The 22,793-nt window shown below is 37.3% G+C and overlaps 1 protein-coding gene across 7 annotated transcripts in view; it reads right to left on the reverse strand.

Annotated features, from left to right (window-relative positions):
- BTBD8 (BTB domain containing 8) overlaps nucleotides 1–22,793 on the reverse strand; it is a 92,884-nt gene that overhangs the window by 14,123 nt on the left and 55,968 nt on the right. For 6 of the 7 annotated variants that reach the window (XM_070467760.1, XM_070467761.1, XM_020892918.2 and 3 more), the window contains 6 exons: nucleotides 21,681–21,777; nucleotides 14,541–14,629; nucleotides 13,981–14,083; nucleotides 2,080–2,262; nucleotides 1,297–1,434; nucleotides 266–395 (listed from right to left, as the gene is read on the reverse strand). In XM_070467760.1, coding sequence (XP_070323861.1) covers nucleotides 266–395; nucleotides 1,297–1,434; nucleotides 2,080–2,262; nucleotides 13,981–14,083; nucleotides 14,541–14,629; nucleotides 21,681–21,777 — 740 coding nt within the window. Of the gene's footprint in view, nucleotides 1–265; nucleotides 396–1,296; nucleotides 1,435–2,079; nucleotides 2,263–13,980; nucleotides 14,084–14,540; nucleotides 14,630–21,680; nucleotides 21,778–22,793 lie in introns of those variants that run through there. The other variant, XM_020892923.2, reaches the window with a different exon arrangement.

Here is a 22,793-nt window from a genome sequence, read left to right on the forward strand (position 1 = left end):
GAGAATGCTTTTAAGCAAATTTGCTAGAACACTTGCTAATACAAAGTAGAATTATATATGTATGTATAAAGAAAATGAGTTTCAGTTTCGAAGAACAAAAATAAAACATGCTTTATTAAACTGGCTAAACATACTATCACTAGTTTCAATCAGCAGGCTATTATTGAACAGAAGCAAATAAACGTTAACCCTACCACTTATTGGAATTCCTTTAAAATATCCCTTGTCACAATTATAGGAATAAAAAATCTCAAGGCTAACATACCTGCTTGGATTTTCTGTTGATCATCTGTGCTCATCAGCTTCCAGCTTTCTGTGTGACGAACAGCATAGAAAGACTGAACCAGGAAGATCCACAGCTTATCACGCAGAGCCTGGATCTTGCACGTAAAACCCTGTGTTCAGGCAACAAATCAGCAGCTGGTGAGAGAGCCACATTGTCATAGCAACCAGTCATTATTCCTTTCCGAATCTACTTACTCCTAAGCTAGATCAATGATGTCATCACTTAGATTTTTAAGATCGTAGGGTACAAGTTATTTATGAAGGCTTACTCTTCAACAACAGAATTTTATAGTGAACATGAACCTTGTTCTTTCAGTCTTGTCCTTTTAACCAAACACTGTTTTAAACTACCAATAACCTTTATATAAATACCGTCCACATCCTTTTCAAATCAACTATGACATTACAAGGTCAAATACCCTATGCAGTAATAATAAATATGATGATAATTTTTTGTCATTCTTGTTGAACAAACTGTCAATATTTGCAATTAGCTTATTTATTACCATTCATGAATTGTTTAAAAATAAAATATATTTTAATTTTTCTTTTTCCCAGTCAATCCAACTTTAAATGATTTTATTCTTAAGAAAAAAAGGAATTAAAAAATATATTGTAAAATTAAAAGACCCTGATGATTAAAACTCTAAAACATTCTTTAAAATCCTTTAAGTTTTATATTAGGAAATTTAATGGAGTGACTGGGAAGAAATACTAAAGTTATGCTGTACCAATTAATATTGCTACCAAACTATGCTTAGAATTAGCCAAACTTCTAAATTTCTAAACTCCTATAATTATAGTAAGTCCATTTAGAGGTAAATGAAAATTCTAAAATTATGCATTACAAGAAATTCCAAATATACATAAAACTACAGACTATAACCAACCCTCAGGTATCAAACACTTAATTTTAATGAATCATGCAACATTTAAAATATGTATATATTTTAAATCCTATAACACTTTAAATATTCTATCATTTTAATTAATTTTTATGACATTTAATACCATTTCTTTTGTACTGTCAGAGTTCAGTAATGTGTCCAGAGCCATAAGAAGCGAGCAACTATTCTCAGTGGTAATGTTTTCTTCAACAGCTTTTAAAATTTTGTCCAACAGATCAGATGTGCTACTCATTGCTTGTGACTATAAAACACAGAAATTGACATTTAATAGGAATATGTGCAAGAAACATGGAAGTCTGGCATAACATCTGGCCATTATCATAATTGGCTTTATGAATTCAATCAGAAATCACATTTTTTCTGTTAATATAATAATTATTATTATAATAATATTATGCTAACCCCTTTCCTCTGTTTAAAATATCTGCGTGTGCACACACACACACACTAAGAGCCAAAATAGTGCTAAGACAGAGCCTAGAAATGAGTAATAAAAGTTCTTTAGTAACAAAATTTAGAGAATGTGGGTCCCAGTAAGACAGAGAATTTTGCATGGACCATAATTGTATTACTGCTCCAAACAACATCTTTATGACTTCAATTTCTAAAGTACGGCTTAGCTGATTGAGGACTGGAGTTGGCTAGAGTTACATTGTGCCTTGCCAGGGCACTCCAACCTGTCCCCTCCTCCCTTCATTATCTTATGTATGAGCCAAAAATCCTGTCCATCACTGCCCTAAATCCTAGGCAAACATGCCATCTGGTATGGAATTTACTTATGTCATACTAATTTAATCAAAGGGAACCTGCATTTGAAAACTCTTACATAATATAATCAAAACACAAAGATGGGACTAAATATAGGATATAATTTTAGACATAGTACCTGTAAGAGAAGAGCAAAATTTTCACTTTGAATGATCTTGGAGAAATTTTCTATAATAAATGCAATACATTCTTCTTGGAGCTGAGATGCCATGATCAGTGCTGACTCTGTCCACTTCACTCTGGGTAAACTGACGATTAGCCTGTCACTTTCCATCAGAAGAAAAGCAGCATTCTTATCATTCTTATAATTTTGAAAATATTGGGGGAAAAAGTTAGATTACTGCTCATAAAAAAAACTTTCCAAGCAAATTAAATACTTTTGTTTTCTTGTGATACTTCCTGTAAAAATCCAAAATTCCAGATAGCTAATATCTTTGTCATTAGCTTTATAGATTTATTCATTTATTCAAAATTATCCTAAAGGGCAAACTTTGAGCTGGAAACAAATCACCTTTAAAGCACAGTTAAAAGAAACATTAGAGCAAAGTTACAAAATAACTACAAAGAAAAGCCGGACTTCCCTGAGATTTTTTCACTACTGAATTAATTTCTGTGCTTACAGATATTCACAGCTGTATGGAGATACACTGACACAGTATTATTTCTTTTCTGACTATAAAATACATGTTCTTTATTATAAATTTAGAAAGGGTAAAAATTACTTCTAAACCCAAGTGACTTGCTCCTTCCTCTCTAATTAGGTAAGACTCTTCTTTTTATATTTTATTTATTTAATAATGATTCATTTTTACACCATAGGAAAGAATATTATGAATACTTATCTCTGTGAAAAAATGGAATGACACTTCACAAATACCATGTGCTCCAAGGAAAAAATGGCAACTTATAAATTACTGTATTTTATTCATGTTTCATTTTTAATTCTTAAACAATCCTTAGGACATACCTATTTACTGAATAAATAGTTATCTGATCAATTGCAGTAGACTGAAAAACATGGCCACAAATTCTTTGTAGCTCAGTTCTTCAAGAGGTGGACTTGACTCCTCATCTGTTGATTCTGAACTAGCTAGTTTACTTGCTGGCACAAACAAAGATATTGTGCAAGTTTCAGAGCCTAGACCTCAAATATCCTTGCAGCCTGTATCTTTACCCTCTTGGTTCTGGGACCACAAAGCCAAAAAGAAGCCGAGTAAGAAAGACCAAGGATGCAGGAGGCCCAGCCTCCAACTTGGCCATCAGCTGAAAGCTGCCTCAGGACTAAACTCAGGCAAGATATGCAAAAAAAAAATCACCCAGTTGACTCACAGAGAATTCAGCTCAGTTCAGTTCAGTTGCTCAGTCATGTCCGACTCTTTGCGACGCCATGAACCACAGCACGCCAGGCCTCCCTGTCCATCACCAACCCCCGGAGTTCACCCAGACTCATGTACATTGAGTTGGTGATGCCATCCAACCATCTCATCCTTTGTCATCCCCTTCTCCTGCCTTCAATCTTTCCCAGCATCAGGGTCTTTTCAAATGAGTCAGCTCTTTGCATCAGGTGGCCAAAGTGTTGAAGTCTCAGCTTCAACATCAGTCCTTCCAATGAACACCCAGGACTTGTCTCCTTTAGGATGGACTGGTTGGATCTCCTTGCAGTCCAAGGGACTCTCAAGAGTCTTCTCCAACAGCACAGTTCAAAAGCATCAATTCTTTGGCGCTCAGCTTTCTTAATAGTCCAACTCTCACATCCATACATGACCACTGGAAAAACCATAGCCTTGATTAGACAGACCTTTGCTGGCAAAGTAGTCTCTGCTTTTTAATATGCTATCTAGGTTGGTCATAACTTTCCTTCCAAGGAGTAAGCGTTTTTTTAATTTCATGGCTGCAGTCACTATCTGCAGTGATTTTGGAACTCCCCAAAATAAAGTCAGCCACTGTTTCCACTGTTTCCCCATCTATTTGCCATGAAGTGATGGGACCAGATGCCATGATCTTAGTTTTCTAAATGTCGAGCTTTAAGTCAATTTTTTCACTCTCCTCTTTCACTTTCACCAAGAGGCCTTTTAATTCCTCTTCACTTTCTGTCGTAAGGGTGATGTCTTCTTTGTATCTGAGGTTATTGCTATTTCTCTCGGCAATCTTGATTCCAGCTTGTGCTTCTCCCAGCTCAGCGTTTCTCACGATGTACTCTGTATATAAGTTAAATAAGCAGGGTGACAACATATAGCCTTTTCCTATTTGGAACTAGTCTGTTGTTCCATGTCCAATTCTAACTGTTGCTTCCTGACCTGCATAATAGGTTTCTCAAGAGGAGAATAAATTTTATCAATAGTTTAAAGCCACTTAGTTTTGGGGTGATTTGCTACACAGCAATAAATAACTAGAAAACCTGGAAAATTTCCCCGGTCTCTTCACCTACATCAGATTCCTTTTATACATGTCATCAGAGAACCTGTCCCTTCTCTTTAGAGCATTTACTTTATTTGTAATTTTTCAATGATGAAATACCTATTTGATTAATACTCATCTCTCTCACCAGGCTGTATGTTTACCGAATGTGAAACCATGTTCATTTTGGCTCATCATTGTATCCACAGGGCTTAGTATAGAACAGGGTCATAGCAGACACTCAAATGTTTATTGATCTCTAAGCACATCAGAGACTTAGAGTCTGTAAGTGAATTCTTAAGATAAATTAAGTTTAAGCTCTGAACATCAAAACTTTAAAAATTTCACCCATTTAGCAAGAATTCTTTCAAAACATATATTTCCCCTGCTTTATTTGAGTAAAAAAAAATTGTAATATGCTATAATTCAAGTCTTAAAAAATTTACTTATTTATTATAATTTACTGTTATCCTTTCCTCCTCTGGTGACTTCCTGAGTAATTGTGCAATTACTGAGTTTCAGGCAATAAACCAAATTTGTTCTACTATAGGGACTGTTCTAGTATTAGAGACAAGTATAGATAATTCAAATAAACTTGGCAGGTATCTATGAAATGCTTACTATATTCATAATATTATGTGCTCTGACAGTAATCTTTTTAAAAAATATAGATGTATAGTTGTCATAATTTAGCTTGAAATTTATTGGAAAACTAAAATATGGACATAAATGATAACAGATGGTATGTCATCTTATTCCATACTGATCTGAATATATAATAACATTAAATGTTAAGAGTAGCTTGAAGTTCAAAGAAGGGAGGAAATGTAATATACTTCTAGACCAAACATAAGATTTTAAATTCAATAGTTACCACATGGTTCAAACTTCAACAATATATAAAAGACATTACTAAGAAGTCTCCCACTCCTTCCTGTCCTGAGCCACCTATTTTCCCTTGTCCCAATCAATATTATTTATTTTCTGTATTTTTCCAGAATTACCTTATGTATAACAAATAAAAAAGGTAATTTTCCCCTCATTTTGCTCAAATGGAGGCATTAATATGCACAGTACTCTGTACTTGCTTTTATACTGAGCGCACACCTTGAATATTTTTGTTATCAGAATATAAAGAGCCTTATTATTATTTCAACATCTACAGAACAGTCCCTAATATGGATATAAATACAACCAGTCCTCTACTTGTAGATATTTATGTTGTTTTCAGTTTTTGCTATTACAATGTTGCAATGAAGAACCATGTAGATAACATTATTCCACATGAATGTGAGTATATCTATGGGATAAACTTAATATGCTGGGTCAATATTGCTGGGTCAATACATGTCCAACTCTTTGTGACCCCATGGACTGTAGCCTACCACGCTCCTCCGTCCATGGGATTTTCCAGGCAAGAGAACTGGAGTGGGTTGTCATTGCCTTCTCCAAGTCTTATCTGGGAATTGCCTAATAACTGAGCCTAAGGAAGAGGCTTGGATGCCAGTGATCCCAAGAGAGTGAAACAGGGAAGGAGAGAAAGTCAATGGAAGGGTATGTTTCCTAGCTCCTTGCTAACAAAAGTGTGATCCACAATACCCATTACCTGAAGCTTGTTAGAAATGCAGAATCTCAGGCTCCACCCCTGACTTAATGATTCAGAATCTACATTTGACCAAGACTCTGAAGTGGTTTTTTTTTTGGCCATGCCATGCTGCATACAGGATCTCAGCTCCCCAACCAGGGATTGAACCCTGTGCTCCTTGCAGTGGAAGCATGGAGTCCTAACCACTGGACCGCCAAGGAATTCCTGATCCTGTTTGTAATAAAGTTTGAGAAGCAATGACATAGCAATTGTTGCAGCAACAGGGGATCAGTCTTGCTGGGTATCCCCTGGAAAGCTACAGATAATACAATTTGAGTTATTCACCTGCTCCAAGGGCTAGATCAGGGATATACTTAATTACTGGTTCCTGTCTCCCGTTGGTCAAGGTTTGGGCCCTGGGATAGCCCCTTTCACTTCCAGGTTTGCATAACTGTGGGTGCCCAAGGTGGAGCAGCAGTGAAGCCTCAGAACGGAAAGTGAGAAGTATGTGGGATGTGGATGAGCAGAGTTGTCAGGTTACACCCGCGTGCAGCTGCATGCTGCAGCAATGGCTGAAGTACACACATGGGTCAAGAGGACGTGAGGTGGGGCACCAGAAGGATATAAAACACTGCTAGCACATGCTCAACGGGGTGCTGTTTTCCAAACTGTAGTTTTCTCCCCTAGCAACCTAGAGCAATATATTTAGTGGCTTACAGTCAGCATTAGAAAACAAGAAAGAGAAAGGAGAAAAATATAAAATATCAGAGCATCATATTTAATATGGTATGTATTCACTTTTGAAACTTGTTTCAGTTCTACATGCGTGAGTGTAGTGGGTTATAATATAAAAAGAACTTGCTCTGGGTCAGTCAAAAAAGTTTGAAAAACACAGCAAAAGTTGTGCCAATATATTCCCTTCCCAGGAATGGAGTACTTCTTTCCTACATCCTTGTTAAAATAGTACAAATTTCCTTTTTTTTTTGTCCCCTACTAAAATGTATTGATAGAAAATGGTCTGACACTAATTTTTTTTTAAAAATTTATTTATTTGGTTGCACTGGGTCTTAGTTGCAGCATGTGGGATCTAGTTCCCGGACCAGTGATTGAACCTGGGTCCCCTGCATTGGGAGCATGGAGTCATAGCCACTGGACCACCAGGGAAGTCGAGACACTGTAATTTTAATGTCCATTTCTCTTAAATGAAGTTGAGGACTGTTCATCAAATAACAGGCATTTGTATTTGCTTTGTGAACTACCTAATCTTATCCTACATTTAGCTATTTTAAAAAAATTGACTGGTAGTAACTCTCTGTAAAAGAAAAATTAGAGTAAGAGTATGATATAAACTGTCTTTTGTCTTTTGATTTTGTAGAGGATGAGATGGTTGGATGGCATCACCGACTCAATGGACATGAGTTTAAGTAAACTCTGGGAGTTGGTGATGGACAGGGAGGCCTGGCAAGCTGCAGTCCATGGGGTCGCAAAGAGTCAGACACGACTGAGCGACTGAACTGATGATAATTTTTACTATATAGAAATTTTGCATTTTTATGGAACTAAATTATTTTATGGCTTCTAAATTTTGTATCCTCACTGCCCTGATGAGGTTATAAACTATTCTTCCAGGGCTTACTGTAGTATTTTAATGGCCTCATCTTCTTTACTTTCAAATCTTTGATCCATTTGGCATGTATACTGGCATGCCAGGATGTGATGTATAGATCCAGCTTTTTTGCAGCAAACTTCCTGGTTGTTGTCCTAACATCATAGACTGAATAAACACTATGACTCATACTATTTAATTCTTTTGATACTGTGTCAATTAAATAGCCTTCAGTTATCTTTTGGTCTTAGGACTAACAGCATTATATATGTATATATGTATGTGTATACACAGACACACACAACCACAACTTCAGTTTTACCCCAGTAACTATTTTTGTTTCAATTTTTCTATATTTAAGAACAATTCATAATTTGCTTTTTTTAAAAAAGGCTTAAACAAAACACTTGAAACAGAAAATTTAATCATGCTTTGAAATAGCTCAAGTAATCAGAAGCCCTAACACACACCTTTCTCCTTCTACTCATTTCTCTACCTGCTGTCTCTTCCTCCCCAAAGCAAGAGCTTGTACTTGGCAGGAGGGAGCAGCCACTTCTTACTGAACTGCAGCAGAGTGACCAAGAAGTCCCTCATATTAAAATTAAAAAAAAATTCTCCATAAATAGTCCAATGCAGCACTTTCTTACCTCCACTGGTATAGGACAGTGTTGGGCATATTACTGATAGAGTAATGTCCCTGCCATTGAACTGCATTAGAGCCAAAGAAAAGAAAACCGCTCAGTTAACCTTTCATTTTTTTGGATAACATATTTTAAATTTTAATTTGAAAAAATTAAAAACATTCTATTTTTATTTAAAAAAGCAAATATATTTTATCTACATAATAATATATGAAGAATACATTAAGGTTTGAATATCCACAAAGAAAGACAAAATTTTTACATTTTCATTGTAATCACCATGATGTCAAAAGGCTTTTAATCATATGGAATGTTTGGTTGTTCTGATGCTCATTTTTATATGTCTTAAAAGGAAAAAATCAAGGATTTACAAAGCTTACAAGAAACTGATTAGAGCTATAAAACCAACATAAAATATTGTAGGAGAGGAAGAGGCATAGTATGAAGAGCTTATTCTTCAAATATACTTACCACTTGTTTAAAAAAAAAAAAACTTCTTGAGACAGTCAGTTAAGATCCCTCCCAACCTGGCCTTAGCCTCTCCCCAGACTCATCTTCTCTCATTATTTCAGTTACAACAGAATATTGGCACTGCTTGGTCTCCAGGGCCCTGCTCATATTTAAAAATTCTGTCAGGAATGCCCTAACATACTTTTTAATTTTGAAATTGTCCTCTATCTTCAAGTTCATCTCATGTTACTTCTATCCTCCTAATCAGAATCAATTGTTTTTTACTTCTGTGATTCCATGTATATACCTGAATTACAAATTATACTTATTCATTTATTTACCAATCAACATATACCAAGTACCTACAATGTGCTAGGCATTGTCCTAAGGCTGGAGCTACAAAGGTAAATTAGACTCACATGGAACTTAATGTTCATATTCATAATAGTCTAACTTGTACTTTGCATTGTTATTTAAGTGACTATTCTTCCAGAGGTTTGTAAGTTCCTTGAAGTCAGGGCCCACACTTCCAAAAACAGCTTCTTTGCCCATGTTTAACATCTATTATATTACCTTTAGAATGGCAGCAATTGGTTTTAATACCTGGCTTTTTGTCATTTACTGACACTGTGAATGTGAATAAAGCATTTACCTTTCTGATTCATTTTTTCATATATAAAATGGAGGTAACAGTACCTATGTTATAGATAATTAAAAAAAATAAGAAGTATACTTTGAACCATAGAGGTCCTTTAAAAATCCACTAAATAATTATAATAGTTGCAATAGTAATAAATGACATTTTCACTTGTATTGAACAGAATTACAACTGGGCCATTTATTTGCCTTCATGAATAGAGATTAACTATTCAATGACTAAAGAAACTAATGCAAAATCAGTCTGTTCAATTCAGTCGCTCAGTTGTGTCACACTCTTTGCAGCCCCATGGACTGCAGCATGACAGGCTTCCCTGTCCATCACCAACCCCTACAGCTTGCTCAAACTCATGTCCATTGAGTTGGTGATGCCATCCAACCATCTCATCCTCTGTCATCCCCTTCTCCTCCTGTCTTCAATCTTTCCCAGCATGAGAGTCTTTTCCAGTGAGTCAGTTCTTTGCATCAGGTGGCCAAAGTACTGGAGCTTTAGCTTCAGCATCAGTCCTTCCAATGAATATTCAGGATTGATTTCCTTTAGGATGGACTGGTTGGATCTCCTTGCAGTCCAACGGACTCTCAAGAGTCTTCTCCAACACCATGATTCAAAAGCATCAATTCTTTGGTGCTCAGCTTTCTTTATAGTCCAACTCTCACATCCATGCATGACTACTGTAAAAACCATAGCTTTGACTAGACGGATCTTTGTTGGCAAAGTAATGCCTCTGCTTTTTAATATTCTGTCTACCTAGGTCATAGCTTTTCTTCAAGGAGCAAGTGTCTTTTAATTTCATGGCTGAGGTCAACATCTGCAGTGATTTTGGAGCCCCAAAATAAAGTCTGTCACTGTTTCTATTGTTTCACCGTCTATTTGCCATGAAGTGATGGGACCAGATGCCATGACCTTAGGTTTTTGAATGCTGAGCTGTAAGCCAGATTTTTCACTCTCCTGTTTCACTTTTATCAAGAGGCTCTTTAGTTCTTCACTATCTGCCATAAGGGTGGTGTCATCTGCATATCTGAGGTTATTGATATTTCTCCCAGCAATCTTGACTCCAGCTTGTGTTTTATTTCCAGCCCAGCATTTTGCATTTTAACTCTGCATAGAAGTTAAATAAGCAGGGTGACAATATACAGCCATGACGTACTCCTTTCCCGATTTAGAACCAGTCTATGCTTTCATGTCCAGTTGCTTCTTGACCTGCATACAGATTTCTCAAGAGGCAGGTCAGGTGGTCTGGTATTCCCATCTCTTTCAGAATTTTCTACAGTTTGTTGTGACCCACACAGTCAAAGGCTTTGGCATAGTCAATAAAGCAGAAGTAGATGTTTTTCTGGAACGCTCTTGCTTTTTCAATGATCCAAAGGATGTTTGCAATTTGCTCTCTGGTTCCTCTGGCTTTTCTAAATCCAGCTTGAACATCTGGAAGTTCACAGTTCACATACTGTTGAAGCCTGGCTTGGAGAATTTTGAGCATTCCTTTGCTAGCAAGTGAGATGAGTACAACTGTGCAGTAGTTTGAACATTCTTTGGCATTCCTTTCTTTGAGATTGGAATGAAAACTGACCTTTTCCAGTTCTGTGGCCACTGCTGAGTTTTCCAAATTTGCTGGCACATTGAGTGCAGCACTTTCACAGCATCATCTTTTAGGATTTGAAATAGCTCAAAAATAGTTCTTGTTTTTTTAAAAACAACATGGCGGAGTAGGAGGAGATGCACTTATCTTCTGCGAGAACGCCAAAATTACACCTTGCTGCTGAACAATCATTGACAGGAGAAAGTTGGATCCCACCAAAAGAAGATAAAACATGTCCAAGGGCAAAGTAGAAGCCCCAGCAAGACGGTAGGAGGGGTAAAATCGTGTTTAGAATCAAACCCCATACCCACCAGAGATGCTCGGAGGGTTCAAACAAAACCTTCTGCGTACCAGGACCCAGAGACCCCACAGAGACTGAGCCAGAGCTGCCTTCTGAGTGTCTGAATGTCTTCTGTGGTGGTACAGGTCAGCAGTGGCCTGCCGCAGGGGCAGGGGCTCTGGGGGCAACAGACCTGGATCATACAGCGTGTGGCAAAAGCCATCTTGGAGGCGGTTGCCATTAACCCCACCACAGAGCCGCTGAGCAGAAGACCCACAAACTGCAGAACAATTATACTAAATAATGCAAAACAGTAAGTAACAAAACTAAAAAGTCCTTCATCACCATAAAAACAGATTTAGATTTATTTTTTACAGTGGTATCTCACTAGCTGATGGTCTAAACTTATTTCCCTAGTGAGATCTAGATATCATCTTCTATGTAACCCAGTATGACATACTGTTCATGGTTCAACAGAGAAACAGAACCACTAGGAGGTAGGGATTTGGCCACATGCTATTATGGGAGCTGGCTGAGCAATCTTTGTATATGATGATGTGGTTTGAGGTCCACAGGGAAAGCAGTTGAGAAGGGATGATGGAGGGGTAAGGACAAGCTAACACCGAAGAGCAAGCTATAACCCACATGGATGGGCTCATTTCAGGTCTCACTGCCTCCAACCTGGACGCAATGAGTGTCCTTCAGGAGATGCTAGAGCCCTTCATCACAGAGCAAAACGTGTCCCTGGCCCAGGGGTAGGAGAAAGCAAAGAGGATAGGGAGCAAAGGGAAGCAGTGCAAAGAAGGCAACTCTGGGAAGCACAGTTCATCCTAACCAAGCTGACATACTGCAGAGACACCACAGTCCATCCCTTGTTAAATAGGCACCCATACAATTTCTTTAAATCATAGTTAACTCCTAAATGGAGACAAAAAGTCCTGCTAAAGCCTGACAAATACAACAAATATGCTAACCCTTTCCCTAAAATAGGATACAAAGTCTCTTGTTTTGTCTTTGGGTGATGTTCACATTCTTCAAACTGATCCAAACTCCCCCTTAGTATCCTGAGATACCAAGATACATAAAATTAACAATTATCAACATGTCTTATATTAAATGGTAGGGGAATGAGACAGTGGGGAAAAAAAATACTTGGTTAATACATACAAAAACATTCATATAAAAAGGGGAAATGAGGATTTCCCTGGTGGTTAAAAATCCTCCTGCCAATGCAGGGGACACGAATTCAATCCCTGGTCTGGGAAGATTCCACATGCCTAGCAGCAATTAAGCCTGTGTGCCACAGCTACTGAGCCTGTGCTCTAGAGCCCATGAGCAGCAACCACTGAGCCCAAGAACTTAGAGCCCGTGCTCTGCAACAAGAGAAGCCATTGCAATAGGAAGCCCAGGCACCACAACCAAAGAGCAGCCCCAGGCACCACAACTAGAGGAAGCCCACATGTAGCAATGGAGACCCAGCACAGCCAAAAACAGCAGGGGGGAACGGATACATTTATATACAACTACTACAGGGCTCATGTCTGTGCCTGGTCACGCGGTCACACTACCTTTTCCCACAACCATTGCATGTTTCCTTTGCCCTCAACAAGTGCCTATTTATAGGTACTATGGTATTTATAGCTCTTTTATCTGGTAAGGTGGCCCAAGCTTTTATTCCTGAAGTGCTGTTTAAATTGGGATTTTAAATTAATTTAATCACAGGACAGGGGAGTACTGAATTTCAGATGTTCTCTTCCTTACCCACATTATAGAGCATCAACCCAATTCTCCCCTAATAGGCTCAATCTAACAGTAATTCCTTTGCTCTATCTGTTGATTTACAAAGTGGCCATAAGGAGGCAGTCCCAACTTCCACTTCAATGGTATCATGTATGTCCTCGGGTAGAAGCATTCATTTCTTTGGAACTAAGACCTCTAGACCAGCAGATCCTAAAGTTTCAGAGATGGGAAGCAAAAATTTTGATAGTGGATCACTAGGAATAATTACATGTGAAGCCACTTTCACTTCTACACCTTGACTTCTGACTTGTGAATCCTAGTTATGTCAAGAAATAGCACAATAAGTAAAAAACTGATTTAGAGCATATACAACCTCCTGGAGGACACTGCCCCAATCCTACAAGGCTCTGCCACCTAGCTGCACTGTAACCAAGTCTTCAAAAGGCCATTCTTCCATTTTCTCAAGCCAGCTGCTTCAGGGTGACAGGGTGATGGTAGGACAGGTGAAACTAGTAAACACGGGCCCACTGCTGTATTTCATTTGCTGTGAAGTGAGCTCTTAAGTCAGAAGTGATGCTGTGTAGAAAAGTATGGTGGTGAAAAAGGCAATAAGTCCATGGAGGGCAGTTTTACTAGAAACACTGTAAGGAAGGCAAATCTATATCCAGAGAAAATGTCCATTACACTAAGAACAAGGCACTGCCTTTTCCATGATGAAGGAACATGGTCCAATGTAGTTAATCTACCACCTCTTGGAGAATGGTGCCACTGTTTCAGTCTTATACCCTAACCCACCTTAGTAAGCGGAGGTCCATATTACTGAGCCAATGCCCCCTGCCCCTTTTGTTCATCAACCAATATATACTTTCTAGTGATTGTGCTTCTCTGATTGAATTCTCCATTTGGTATGGAGGAACAGTCTTAAAGACAGGTTCTATGAATTGGTTCTGGGTTATCTGGAATTGGTTCTTTCATCTTGCTTTTGTAACACAATTTTACTTTTGTATTTAAAACACTGAGAAAGTACTTATATAAAACTGAGTAAACTTTTTGATGACAAACACAAAGTATTCAGGTTATACTTACTAAAGAATGAATCAACATATTAAAACAACTTTTCTGAATCTCGGGAGGTACATTTGCAAAGCTTCTCTCAGACCAAAACCTTGCAAAGTGCTTTACAATCCACCTATTGAAAATCAAAGAATCTCAAGTTAAAGAAATGAAAACATTTTTCATTATAATATTCAATAACATTTTGGTTATCGATGATATAAATAAATGATATGATATAATATAAAATTTAAATATGTATGTTTTAACTAACATTAACAGTTAATTTTGTGAGTGCTGTAATGGACTTAAGTATGTTTCCTTTTCTGTAAACACATATTTTAAACCCACTTTGGGTTATGTGCATGGATTTTAACATAAGTAACCATGGTTCAGCTAAAAAAGTCGATCCCAAGCATCTTGAGTAATATCTAAGTCAATACTTCTTCTCAATTGTTGTAACTAGTAGAGCATTAAGCTATTTACACTGTGCTCAAGAAAATATGCCAAGTTTAAAATTTCCCAGAAACTTAGGAGAATGGAAGAACAAAATCCCTAAATCAATAGTATCAGTACTACTTCAGATCACTTACTTCATGCAGTCAGCAAAAAGACTTTCCACTCCAACTGAATGAGCAATAATCAGGCATTCTAATATAGATGCCAATCTTCTGGAAACAGGCTAAAATTGACAGAAAACACTACAATTACTCTCTTTCAACTTATAAGGCTGAAAGTATTTGGTTCATAAAAATGTTCTGATTTATATACCTAAACTACAGAATCAATATATGTAATACAAAAGTATTTATTCTTTTAAAGTCAAGTAGCACTGATAACCTTTAGTTTTTATAGCATTTGAGTTCTTTTAGCTGCCATGATGCACAGTTTTTATTCTAATTTCTTTTAGCATAAATATTTTCTAGACTAAATGTGGTAGCATAATTCCTAGCACATCACACTAAAACACAACCATACAGTCTAATCTGCTTCCTAAAGTAGAAATATAAGTACATGTGCAATGGGAGATCCTACACTGACTTCAGGCAAAATGACAGAATTTAATTAGATCGTGATTATATGAACATATTTTAAAAAGTACATATACAGAAGTAATGAACTAAAACAATAAATAAATAAAATGTAGATACAAGTATAGAAAAACTCACTGCTTTTGGTGTTAAACCTCAATCAGTCAGTTTAGATCAGTTCAGTCGCTGAGTCATGTCCAACTCTTTGTAAGCCCGTGGATTACAGCACGACAGGCTTCCCTGTCCATCACCAATTCCTGGAGCTTGCTCAAACACAAGTCCATTAAGTTGGTGCTGGCATCCAACCAGCTCATCCTTTGTCGTACCCTTCTCCTCAGCCTTCAATCCTTCCCAGCACAAGGGTCTTTTCAAATGAGTCAGTTCTTCACATCAGGTGGCCAAAGTACTGGAGCTTCAGTTTCAGCATCAGTCCTTCCAAAGAATATTCAGGACTGATTTCCTTTAGGATGGACTGGTTGGATCTCCTTGCAGTTCAACGGACTCTCAAGAGTCTTCTCCAACACTACTGTTCAAAAGCATCAATTCTTTCGGTGCTCAACTTTCTTTATAGTCCAACTCTCATATCTATACATGACCACTGAAAAAACCATAGCTTTGACTAGACGGACCTCTGTTGGCAAAGTAATGTTTCTGCTTTTTAAAATGCTGTCTAGGTTGGTCATAGCTTTTCTTCCAAGGAGCAAGCGTCTTTTAATTTCATGGCTGCAGTCATACCTGTGGTGATTTTGGAGCCCCCCCAAAATAAAGTCTGTCACTGTTTCCATTGTTTCCCCATCTATTTGCCATGAAGTGATGGGACTGGATGCCATGTTTTTAGTTTTCTGAATGTTGAGTTTTAGGCCAGCTTTTTCACTCTCCTATTTCACTTTCATCAAGAGGCTCTTTAGTCCTTCTTCACTTTCTGCCATAAGGGTGGTGTCATCTGCATATCTGAAGTTATTGATATTTCCCCTCGCAAACTTGATTCCAGCTTGTGTTTTATTTCCAGCCCAGCATTTTGTATTTTAACTCTGCATAGAAGTTAAATAAGCAGGGTGACAATATACAACCTTGATGTACTCCTTTCCCGATTTGGAACCAGTCTGTTGTTTCATGTCCAGTTCTAACTGTTGCTTCTTGACCTGCGTACAGATTTCTCAAGAGGCAGGTCAGGTGGTCTGGTATGCCCATCTCTTGAAGAATTTTCCAGTTTGTTGTGATCTACATAGTCAAAGGCTTTGGCATAGTCAATAAAGCAGAAGTAGATGTTTTTCTGGAACGCTCTTGCTTTTTCAATGATCCAAAGGATGTTCGCAATTTGATCTCTGGTTCCTCTGGCTTTTCTAAATCCAGCTTGAACATCTGGAAGTTCACAGTTCACATACTGTTGAAGCCTGGCTTGGAGAATTTTGAGCATTCCTTTGCTAGCATGTGAGATGAGTGCAACTGTCTGGTAGTTTGAACATTCTTTGGTATTACTTTTCTTTGGGATTAGAATGAAAATTGACCTTTTCCAGTCCTGTGGCCACTGCTGAGTTTTCCAAATTTGCTGGCATATTGAGTGCAGCACTTTCACAGCATCATCTTTTGGATTTGAAATAGTTCAACTGGAATTCCATCACTTCCACTAGCTTTGTTCGTAGTGATGCTTCCTAAGGCCCACTTGACTTCACATTCCTGGATATCCAGCTCTAGGTGAGTGATCACACCATTGTGATTATCTGGGTCATGAAGATCTTTTTTGTATAGTTCTTCTGTGTATTCTTGCTACCTCTCCTTAATATCTTCTGCTTCTGTTGGGTCTGTATTGTTTCTGTCCTTTATTGTGGCCATCTTTTTATGAAATGTTCCTTTGGTATCTCTAATTTTCTTGAAGAGATCTCTAGTCTTTCCCATCCTATTGTTTTCCTCTATTTCTTTACAATGATCACTGAGGAAGGCTTTCTTATCTCTCCTTGCTATTCTTTGGAACTCTGCATTCAAATGGGTATATCTTTCCCTTTCTCCTTTGCCTTTGCCTTCTCTTCTTTTCACAGCTATTTGTAAGGCCTCCTCAGACAACCATTTTGCCTTTTTGCATTTCTTTTTCTTGGGGATGGTCTTGGTCACTGCCTCCTGTACAATGTCACAAACCTCTGCCCATATTCTTCAGGCACTCTATCAGATCTAATCCCTTGCATCTATTTGTCACTTCCACTGTATAATTGTAAGGGATTTGATATAAGTCACAGTTGAATGGTAAGCCTCAATATGTGCTACATATTGCCTGTACCATATATTTTCAGGTTTTGGACTATGTTCCTAAGCACATCTATTGCCCTATTGGGGTGTATACAATTCAGTTTCTCTTTGTACACATTCACTAGTTGTGATCTGAATTTATACACTTAATAAAGACCAGCAATCAACCAATTTGTATATATAGTCTCTAAATATGTACTTCTGAAGATACTGTGCACTCAGAGAAGGGCAAAAGCGTCTTCAGAAATGCCTCCACCATCAGTTCAGTTCCAACTCTTTGCAACCCTATCAATTGCAGCATGACAGGCTTTCCTGTCCATCACCAACTCCTGGAGCTTGCTCAATCTCATGTCCATCAAGTCAGTGAGGCCATCCAACCATCTCATCTTCTGTCGTCCCCTTCTCCTCCTGCCTTCAACTTTTCCCAGCATCAGGGTCTTTTTCAAAGAGTAAGTTCTTTGCATCTGGTGGCCAAAGTATTGGAGCTTCGGCTCCTGCATCAGTCCTTCCAATGAATATTCAGGACTGTTCTCCTTTAGGATGGACTGGTTGGATCTCCTTACAGTCCAAGGGACTCTTCAAGGGTCTTCTCCAACACCACAGTTCAAAAGCATCAATTCTTTGATGCTCAGCTTTGTTTATGGTCCAGCGCTGACACATACATGACCACTGGAAAAACCATAGCTTTGACTAGATGGACCTCTGTTGGCAAAGTAATCTCTCTGCTTTTTAATATGCTGTCTAGTTTGGTCATAGCTTTTCTTCCAAGGAGCAAGCGTCTTTTAATTTCATGGCTGTAGTCACCATCTGCAGTGATCCTGGAGCCCCCCAAAATAAAGTCTGTCACTGTTTCCATTGTTCCACTATCTATTTGCCATGAAGTAATGGGACCAGATGCCATGATCTTAGTTTTCTGAATGTTGAATTTTAAGCCAGCTTTTTCACTCTCCTCTTTCACTTTCATCAAGAGGCTTCTCAGTTCCTCTTTGCTTTCTGCCATAAGGGTGGTGTCATCTGCATATCTGAGGTTATTGATATTTATCCCAGCAATCTTGATTCCAGCTTGTGTTTCATCCAGTCCAGCATTTCACATGATGTACTCTGCATATAAGTTAAATAAGCAGTGTGACAATATACACCCTGACATACTCCTTTCCCGATTTGGAACCAGTCTGTTGTTTCATGTCCAGTTCTAACTGTTGCTTCTTAACCTGTGTACAGATTTCTCAGGAGGCAGGTCAGGTGGTCTGGTACTCCCATCTCTTGAAGAATTTTCCACAGTTTGTTGTGATCCACACAGTCAAAAGCTTTGGCATAGTCAATAAAGCAGAAGTAGATGCTTTTCTGGAACTCTCTTGCTTTTTCTATGATCCAACAGATGTTGGATTTCCATAAAATTCCATAATTTCCACAATATTCCATAAAAAATATTAAACTGCAAAATAATTTGCTGCTTATATGCAATGGCTGGCAAACCATGACTCTTTTTGTGAATAAAGTTTTATTGGGACACTGCTATGCTGTTCCATTTACATACGGTCCATATCTGCTTTTGGTCTACAACAGAAAGCCGAGTAGCTGTGATGGAGGCTGTATGGCCCATAAACCCTAGAATACTAATTATCTAGCCTTTTATAGTAAAAGTTTACTGATCCCTGGCTTAAAGGGATAACTTTAGGTTTCTAAGAATTTTACTTATATGGAAATGCTGATTTCCTAAGTGTTTTTGTAATAGGATGATGGACCTTTTAGTCGTTTTCAAAACCTGCTTATAAAATTTGGGAAGACATCTATTTAAATCATAACCTAAAATATATTTTTAAATCAGTGGCAAAGAGCATGTAATGTAGAACCCACTATAATCATATAAATGAAGTTCTAAAATTTACTTGAATAAAGGCAAGACTGTGACGTTAATGAAATGACTGAAGCTAGCTTGACGAGTTCTGGGGCCAGTTCACCACCACATTTTACCCCAACATATATTACTGTGGGATGAGCTACTATAGATTTACTATATTTAAGTCACTGCCAAGAAACTGCATAATTGAGATCTAGAAGTTAAAAATTGTATATTCAAAAATATATTTATCAAAGTATATATTGCCAAGGTAGTAAAGCAAACAATTTCAAGATCAGATCAATAAAAAGTTTGATCTTAAATATCTGTTACCACAGTAATATAAACTATATTAAAATAGAATAAAAAGGTTTTCAACAAAACACACCATATTGATAATTCAAAAGAATTTCACCTTCTATTCTTTTAAGAGTCTCATGCTCTACCACTGAGCTAGCCAGGCCCTTCTATTCTTTTAATGGCAACAAATACGTTGTATTTTTTAAAATTAAGAGGAATTCTGAAAGCTGCATGTAACCTATGTATACTCTTGAACATACTAAAAAGTAGAAGCAGTGGTCCAAAGACAATCCATAATAAGAGATTAGTCTCAAAATGTTTCATGTAACTGGTTTATTGAGGAATCTCAGTTTAAAGCAGATACTAACATAAAACTTTTTATCCCCAGTTAGTGCTATCAACCAAGTTGTGTCAAATTCACCTTTTTTCCATCCTTTAATGATTACAGGCGCATTCCAGTACCTTCTGGTTACTTTTGGTATTTAAAATCAGTATGGTACTATTTTAACACCTATCTCACACTTAATTTAAATCTTTTGTTCCCCATCACTGACTACACTTTGAGTTGGGGAGGTCTGGAATGCAGAGTAGAGCATGATCCCTTGCCCCTCCATTTCGTGGGTCTAACTCCTTTGGAATAGGGCTGTGGATGGGTATGGTCACTTTAAGTAATTAACCAGTGACCAGCAGGGTAATAGGAAGATGTCCTTGAATGATCTAATCCAGATGCTCGTGGCCTTTGCTAATGTGGCGGCTCATTAAGTGACAGACCGAAGTTCTCCCCAGCCTCTCAGTGGACAAAGGTTCTTCTAGGATTCACGATGCTCGATGCCTCCCTACATGGGACACAGTGTTATCTGACCCTGTATCAGCCTCTTCTAATCTTCACTGAACCACTAAGGTCCTTTTCTTTCCTTGCATACCATGTATACTTGGGGTATGGAATGGACTTTTATTTTTTTTCTATCTATGAAAATAACTACTGTCTCTAGTCACCAGGCTAGTACTGGCTTCTCCAGCAAGCCTCCTTCTCCTTTTAGGAATCTCCATATTCAAGTATATTCTCACTGGTTCCTGAGACATACTTTAGGCTCTTCCAAGAAATCTCTTAGTATTTTCTTCTTTGATAGAAGTTCCAGAGTGGTCTGGTTATACAGATGTCCATGGTAGATTCCCATCTCAGGGCTGAGAGGACACTATATCCTCGTTGCAAATATCCCTATCTTTAATGTTTATTTGGGATATAGTCTTGGATCTCCCTGCTAACTTTCACTTGGCAGGGAAGATGAGGAAAAAAGATGAAAGAGAAGGAAAACTCTTTTTACTAGGATTCTTTACTTTCTACAGTGCTGAGGATATCACAGACTGTGCCCCTTCTTCTAGTTCCCTTCCTTATAAAAGCTGGAATGAATGGTAACTGATTAAAGGCTTGATAAAGGTACCTGAGGAGTTTAACTGTTTCTCAGTAAAACGGGAAGGGTTGGTAGTGGTGGCAGACCCAGTTCATGCCTCTGTTTTAACCCATGGGGTGATATCTCAGATACAACTTATAAAGAGATAGGAAAAGTCCTACCCAACATAAAAATCTAATATTACATATGCTTAAAATTATTAAAATTACCTCATTACAATGCATATTGTTGGTTCAAGTATCCAATAAGAGGGGACTATTTATTAAACAATCCTTTTAATACTTGTTTTTTGATGATTATAAACATAATACATGGCCATTGTTTACAAAGAAAGGCATAAATAAGAAAATAAAAAATAAGAGAAAATTAAAACAATGTACAAATGGCTTTGAAATAAACAGTACAATACCTTTCTTTAGACAACAAATTTAAGTTTGCATAAACTAAAATTAAAAAGTCAGTATTCATATAGCACCTGGAGAAGTAGAAGAAAACTATATCCCACTCCAAGTACATGCTATAAAGAGAAGTGGTAGAAAGGAGTTTTTTTTCAGAGGAAAAAACTGATGAAGCACTGTGGTGCCCTTTGATAAATGGAGAAAGTAACCCTAGTTTCCAGCTTCCTTTCTCTCAGTTCCAAACCCTAACTAACTGAGAGTCCCAACTGTGTACTCCAGTTTTGAATTATATAGGATATTGCCATATTCTTTCAGTAAACCCCCACCTCAGTTTTATCTTATTTAAAATTATCTGAATTGATTTCTGTTTTATACAAGCATGTCCTAAGAGTTATTTCTCAGTAGAGTTACCGTTAGCTAAAACGACAATACTAACAGAGTTAAGAATCTAAGAGGTAATAATAGATTACTTTAGGTACTAGGTAAAAGATTGCTGAGACTCAATAATTACCTTCTGAAAGAAATTACAGTAATCTCTTCTTAAAATATAGATTGCTACTTCTTTTAATCCTTCTAGTCCATACATATCAGCCATATTGAGTATCTGACTAAAATAAAAATAGATGCACTGTTAATTCTTCTATTTAAATACCAAGGCATAATACACAATAATTTCTTAATGATAAACAGTTTGTTTAGAGAAAATAATAATCTTAATTATTTTAATTCTAACTTTCTGCCCTACATAGTACTCTATACAGATTATTAAAAGCACATAGGTCGAAGGTTAAAAGCACTGTAGCTTGATTTGATTTGTGGAGAATAACACAAAGTAAATTTGGAGATGTTTTACAACTTCCCCTCATCTTCTCAGTGATCTATACAACAAGGCCCAGGAAACTGCTTCAAAGGCTATACAGTTACAGCTCCTCACAATAAATAAAAATTTAGGAGGAGGGCAACTAATTGATGCTTATCACATTGAAAATGCCCACAGAGTACCATGAGATTAGAGGTGGCATCCAATGACTCAGAGGGTTTCTGTTGCTTCTTTCAATTGGCAAGGAGTTCTAAGAGCCCACACATACGCTAGGTACTTAGGAAACCTACAAGTCTCAATTCCATGATAAAATTTCATACAGGTTTCCAGGGGCAAAACTTCAGTACTCAATCCCTGTGACTCATGATATTTTCTCCCTCAAATCATATTCATTCAGTTTATAACTAAAGGAACTAATAAATATTTACAATTAAAAGAGCAGCCTTCATTCGTGTGATGTTAGAGTAGCAATAAAAGGAGAGAACATCCTGAAAATTAGAAGAGCAAGATAGATTTCACTCTCCAGTAGGATTTCAGCAGCTTAGATGGCATGTTGTCATAGAGTACTAAAGAACCATACCATTGTGGATCTTTAGGATGCCTATATTCTCAAATTACTTTTAGGGTTTTTTTTCTTTTGACATTCTAAAATTTAAAAATAAAGTAGCAAAAAAATTTATCAAATTCCAAATTTGACTAAAGTTGAAATAACTTTACAAAAATCTGTCATTTATTTTCCAAAACAAATATTAAGTTTTTCAAACATAGCAGCAATTAGTCACTTAGTCATGTTCCACTCTGGGA

The sequence above is a fragment of the Odocoileus virginianus genome, chromosome 5 (assembly GCF_023699985.2).
Source record: "Odocoileus virginianus isolate 20LAN1187 ecotype Illinois chromosome 5, Ovbor_1.2, whole genome shotgun sequence".
Taxonomy (NCBI): domain Eukaryota; kingdom Metazoa; phylum Chordata; class Mammalia; order Artiodactyla; family Cervidae; genus Odocoileus; species Odocoileus virginianus.